At 34.5% G+C, this 6,407-nt stretch overlaps 1 protein-coding gene across 2 annotated transcripts in view; it reads left to right on the forward strand.

The window, feature by feature from the left end:
• CEP57L1 (centrosomal protein 57 like 1) overlaps positions 1-6,197 on the forward strand; it is a 28,625-nt gene extending 22,428 nt beyond the window's left edge. For both annotated transcript variants that reach the window (XM_044674335.1, XM_044674336.1), the window contains exons 7-10: positions 2,765-2,827; positions 2,946-3,169; positions 4,208-4,352; positions 5,507-6,197. In XM_044674335.1, coding sequence (XP_044530270.1) covers positions 2,765-2,827; positions 2,946-3,169; positions 4,208-4,352; positions 5,507-5,737 — 663 coding nt within the window. In that variant the 3' untranslated portion in view covers positions 5,738-6,197. The remainder of the gene's footprint in view (positions 1-2,764; positions 2,828-2,945; positions 3,170-4,207; positions 4,353-5,506) is intronic.
• The last annotated feature ends 210 nt before the right edge of the window (positions 6,198-6,407 follow it).

Here is a 6,407-nt window from a genome sequence, read left to right on the forward strand (position 1 = left end):
TGAGTGATATTGAAGATAGAAATGGCAAAGTTTAGAAACTCATGAGAGGAAGGAGTTTTAGCATCAAAGTTATGAGCCTGGAAGATTGGAAGAATGGTAGTGCTTTTGACAGAAATAAGAAAGTTCAGAAGATTAGTGCTTTTTAGATGTTGAGTTTGAGATTTCTTCAGGATTGCCAATATGTCATTGGTGATTAAAGTTTAAAGAGAGAGACTGAAAGTCTGTAAATCTTACCTCTAATGATGGTAATCCCACAAGAGCTGATAAGATTATCAGAAGGGAGAGTAAAGGATAAAAAAAGAGTAGGGAGCCTAGGGCAGATCCTTGGAATGCCCCTACAATTAGCATGCATGATCTGAATAACTTACCAGCAAAGGAAGCCTCAGGAGCAGTTGAATAGGTAGGAAGAGAGCCAAGAGAAAGCAGGATGATAGAAGTCTGAAGTAGAATAAGAAGGTGTCAACTAGGTTTTTTGCAAGTTTCAAATTTGCCCCTGCCTCCTGACATAATGTTCCCAGACTCACCTGTTAGACCTTGAAGTGCTTGACCCCAGTTTGGGTGGGACTGGTAGACATAGTCAAATGTTAAGTATCCTTTTTTGTCTCAGTAGTTTTTTACATGCTTAGAAGATGAAAGTGGTGGAGGGGTTTGCACTGTATGTTTGAATTTAACTAGTCTCTTTTCACTAAATAGTTAGGGACTTTAAACTTAGAAGAGGAACCTATTCTAAATGTTGAATCTGATTAAAAGAATGAAAGAATGAAGGTAAGAGGAATGAGGAAAAAAACCCCAAAATAGAATACGAGAATAAACTGTATCAAAATCAGTTTGTAAAAAGTAATTTGTTGGGGGCAGCTGGGTAGCTCAGTGGCTGGAGAGCCAGGCCTAGAGATGGGAGGTCCTAGGTTCAAATTTGATCTCAGACACTTCCCAGCTGTGTGACCCTGGGCCTTGGAGCCAATACACAGTATTGATTCCAAGATGGAAGGTAAGGGTTAAAAAAAAAAAAAAAGTAATTTGTTCAAGTTCTTATATCACAGACAAAAAGGATAGGAGTAGTGATTGTGCCCATATTCAGCTTTCCATACATAATTTGGACCCCTCAGAGATTATGGTATTCCACAAGTCTTAGCCATATAACATCATTGTTTTTAAATATTGTTTAAATATTGTTCTTAAAAAGACTGAGTTTTATTTCAAAGAGCAGCTTGGGAAAAATGAAAGTGCTGGCAGTTTTCCAAATGCAGATCAGCTTACTTTTCCTACTGCTCCATTCAGGACCTATTTCATTGGTCCAGTTACCATTGTAGATCACTCTTAACAAGTGAAAAATCGCATGCTTTCTATCTGCAATCCGACTTTCTCTGAAGTTCTTTCACTGAAGGCAGATAGCATTTTCATCATAAGTCCCTCAGAAATGTCCTGGATCATTGTATTTCTCAGAGTAGCTAATCCTTTCACAGTTGATCATTCCACAATATTGCTGTTTTCTATGTACAATGTTTTCCTGGTTCTGCTTATTTCACTCTGCATCATTTCACATAGGACTTTTCAGCTTTTTCTGAAATCATCCTGTTCATCATTTCTTATGACACAAATAAAATATTCCATCACCATCATATTCTACAATTCATTCAGCCATACCCCAGTTGATGGACATCCCTTCAGTTTCCAATTCCTTGCCATCACAAAAAGAGCAGCTATAAATATTTTTGTACAAGTAGGTTCTTTCTCCTTTTCCACAAGCCACAATTATCTTCATGGTAGACTTTTTGCTTAGGCTTTTTGTGAGCCTTTCAAGGCATCATTATCAAAAGTCCCATGAAATGATATCTCATTGCCTTTGGACATACAATAAAACCAGCTCTACCAATTTCTTTATTTCTTCCCCAAGGAAAACTCATGAATCTCCATTTCATTTGGTCATGTCTGCTTCCTATCTTCTGAGTTCATTCATCCCCCAAATGTTAATATTAATAAAATTCAGTTCTTTTATTGGCATGCTGACTTCATTTCACAATTGATTATGTTTGCAGACATCTAAAAACTGTATGTTTCTTACCCTTTGTTCTTCCCATTTCACTGCCACTGCTGATGAGAGGTCTTACAGGGAGTGAGGACCATTTTTGTTTTTCTTTCTTAGTTATTATGGCCAAAGACTCAATCACCTGTAGCTATAGCTATCATTATAAAATGCTTTAAGTTTTGCAAAGTAGTTTATATATGCAACATTATTTGTTTCTCACAAATGAAGTAGTTGTTCTTATTACCCCCATATTACAGATTTGTAAACTGAAGCTGAGAAGTTAAACGACTTGCCCAGGGCCACCCAGCTAGTAAGAATCTGAGAAAAGATTTGCACTTGAGTCCTCCTGCCTCCAAGTCTTACATTCTTTATGCCTTATACCATCCTACTGTTTATGAGCCCATCTATACTATTCTAAACATACCTTCATGGGGCAAATACCATTTCATCATGGAGACCATACTTGAAGCATTTCCAGAATGATAGGATCTATCAGAACTTATACTCTACTAGTGTGACTTTTGAAAACCTGTGGATGAGAGTTTTGTGGAGATGCCTGAACATTTTAGGTAACAAAATAGGATCAGAAATACTTGGCTGTCATTTCACTATGAAACAAGTATTTTAATGGCTTCTTGCTCAAAGTTCAGGGTCCTTGAAAAAAAATTCTGTCAATTGAATAGACATAAGCAAAATTTTTTTAAAGAATGTCTATTTACATTTATTATCATTCTTCAGAAAATAAAATGCTCAAAGAGAGGACTTCAGCAGACTCATTCAAAGTTTGGTGCCATAGGAAAGGTGAGAAAAAAAAAATGAAGATACTATTTTTTTGACTGTCCAAATTTAAACAGATAGATGCTATTTTAAAGTATCAGTCATTTACAGTTCTCTTTAGCTGTTTGTCTTCTCTTTTAAGTCTGCCAATGTGAGTCATTCTGTGAATACAAGTGTGCAAACCCTCCTGAATTTGATGAAACATGGCAGTTCACCCTCCCTTCAGGGATGCCCCGAAGCAACTGAACGCAGGGCTATTGGTAAAAGAACTGTCCGAAGCAGACCCACATCCTCTTACTCTTCAGTTGGAGATGGTTTGTCTGACCTATTGATGGCTATGCAAGATGAATTGGACCAGATGAGCACGTAAGTATGTTCTGGAGTGTTTATTTTCTGAAAGACAGGTGTCAAGGTATTTAGATATTTTGCTTCCCTTGGGTTAATATTCCTTAGAGATTTCTTGTATTCCTTCTTTAACCTTAATATAGAATTTTTTTGGGCTTTAAATAACTACTTCTTTTGGAGAATTAATTGTAAGATGCATCACAGAATCTAAGAATGTTTTATTGGAATTATCTGATAGAATCTTTTTTAACATGACGAATTAAATAGGACTACTCTAAACTTTTATGTTCTTTTGTTCTTAAATGAATGCCCATAGCTAGTCTAAAGTGTTTCTTTACTCCCATGATTTGGACTAATAGCTAAAAAATTTTTTTAATAAACATCAGGTTCTAGAATTTTATATTAATCTTTTTTTTTTTATCCTATGAATGACTCTCTAAAGAACGCTTCCCTTTTAGAGTTGTGATTTCATTAGGCACTCAAGAAAGAACATCTTTGTAGTAGACTGTGGCTTTTCTGTTATCAGTGTTTCAGACTTAGAAATGTCCAGAAAATATACGGTATTGTAATTGACAAATCTACATCATGGTCCAGAGTTGACACTCCAACTAGGACTAGTCTACCAGAACTTTTTGAAGGCTAGCAAATAATTTATAAGCTTAATTCTGTACTTAAAATAGAAACTGGAACCAATATATCTTGTCAATACTTGAAATCATAGGTTAATGTTCTGGAATTTTTATAGGCAAACAGTTCCAGAGTTGGGAGTTTAGATGTTACTATATCAGGAATTCCCAATTTGAGATTTTTATGAAATGTTAAAATGTAAAGGATTTTTTTTAAGGCAGAGCAAGAGATTGATTAGGCAATAAAATTCAGAAACTTCAAGAGCCAAGCTCTGTACATTAATATTAAAGAGACGACAGTGCTAAAGAGAAAAATATTAATATGTAGCTCTTGGGAGTTAAATGACTTTTATGAAAATATTGTTTTGTGAAATATACCCAAAATGTGTTATCATGAGAACCAACATTTCTAATATTTGCTTTTCTCTCCTAGTGAACACGAAGAACTTTTAAAGCAAGTACAGGAAAGTCCAGTACTTCCAGTTAATGAAGACTTAGAATGTGAACTGAGTTGTTTAGCTAGAAAAATGGAAATTAAAGGGGAACAAATACACAAACTGAAGAAATATCAAGACCATGTAAGTTTTTCTTCAGTGGTTCTAGTCTGTCAGTAGATTCAGTGATATTTCTAGTGCTAACTGTAAAAGAGCTATGTCAAATAATACGCTTTAAAGAAAATGAGCAAAAGGAGATATCTGCCTTTATGAACTGCTGGATAAGAATCTATTCGTTGCAGTATTTAGAGACAACTAACAGTGAAAGTGGAAGAGTCAGCAACTTTTTTTCATCTTTCTTTCATGACAACTTACTATTTGCCCCCTATAAATTTTAAGATGATATAAATAAAACTTATATTTTATAAATGTTATACTTAAAACTTTTTATGAGAAAGGTATAATAATGTGTGTTCAATTTTGCCAAAGTTATATTAAGATAAAATTTATTTTCATGGTCAGTCTACTTTCTGTTTTAGGATTCTTCTCACACTTTATTCTTCCATCATCCCCTCTCTAGATTTCCAGTGCTTCTACTTCCCTATATCTCTAGTTTCTGAATACCTAAATTTTCTTGCCATAAGGCTAAATCCAAGCTTTACCTCTCTGGTTAATACACTACTTTTAGGAATCCACCACCACCAAAAAAATTCCAGTTATGTACCCTTTTCTAAGAAAAAAATCTGACACACATATGCTGAGGATTTAGTAACTGATAAAGTCTGCATGCATTTTTACCTCATCGTATATTCGTTTTTTTAGAAAATGCCTAGTATGCCTTAATCAAAGAGATGTCAGTTAAACCAGAGTCCAGTGATATAGTGGAAATTACATTAGACTGGGAATCCTAGAGGACTTGATTTCTAGTCCCAACCTATGTCTCACTGATTCTGTACCCTTAGAAGTATCACTTCAACCTGCTGGACCTCAGTTTCTTTGTCTATAAAAAAGAGGGAGTAGGTACTATAATATCTCTTTAAGATCCCTTCTGTATCTAATGATTTATGATTGTATGACCATAGAGACATATAGAATTTCAGATACTTTGTGGGCAGACAGATAATTTAAATCAGTTTGGGCATCCCCAGGCCCCTCATGTCATATGTAGTAGACAACCAAAAGTCAAATGTTTTTGACAAATCAATAAATAAATAGGCAGAACTATATAATCTATCTTCGTTACTTCTCAATTGTATAACATAAACATAAACAAAAAGTTGTTTTTTTCTTCCTTCAAGGTAAATAAACTACAACAAAAATCTCAAAATGAAAAGAGCGAAGCTTCCAGCATCCAGCCAGAAGATGAAGACCAAAAAGAAACAAAGAATGTGCCAGTCACAGTAGTCACCAAAAAGGGCACAAATAAGACTAAGCCTCCTCAGAAAAATTTCAGTTGTCAAATGCCGCATAAGTGTGTCCAGAAGATTCAGATGACACTCAGGAAAGATGATGTGAAATGGGAACAGTAGAGCAATGATGTAAAATTCAACTTCAATGAACCTTGCTGATCATTGGGAATTTTTAATTGTCTGAAGTGATTTTAATTTAATGTAACTTTTAAGAACTTTCTAATTATGTTTCATGTCCATAACATATTAAATCATAGTATTTTTAAAATTAATGCTGAGTCACTTGCTAGGAGTTCCCCAGACTAAATGATCTCTTTTTCTCATTCGTTGAAATATCATGGCATGATTTCATCACATTTTAAAAAGAATTATTTATTTTTGGATATGTCTAGGTTAAATTTTAGAAACAGTATCAACAAGATTCATTCTTAAGCAGATCCCACAAAATTTGAGATATGGAATTTAAAATTGTTTTATCTTAAGGCAAATGGAATTGGTGATTCTCCTCAACTTTGTATCAGATATATGAATTCATCTGTTTTGGAGAAGAAACTTTATATTAAAATGTAATAACCTCCAAGCATATATGCCATCATATCTTCACTTAACCAATCTGTTCACTGTTTTCACAAACTACTATGCTTCATCTCAGAGCATCCTATCTCCTTAATTTTGCTTATGTTACTCCATGATCTTAGAATGTCCCTCTTTCATTTCTGATTGTCCAGTAGCCTTCAAAAACCAATCCAAATTACATCTTTTCCATGAAATCTCTCCCCATTACTTCAGT

Source organism: Gracilinanus agilis, chromosome 4 (genome assembly GCF_016433145.1).
Source record: "Gracilinanus agilis isolate LMUSP501 chromosome 4, AgileGrace, whole genome shotgun sequence".
Taxonomy (NCBI): domain Eukaryota; kingdom Metazoa; phylum Chordata; class Mammalia; order Didelphimorphia; family Didelphidae; genus Gracilinanus; species Gracilinanus agilis.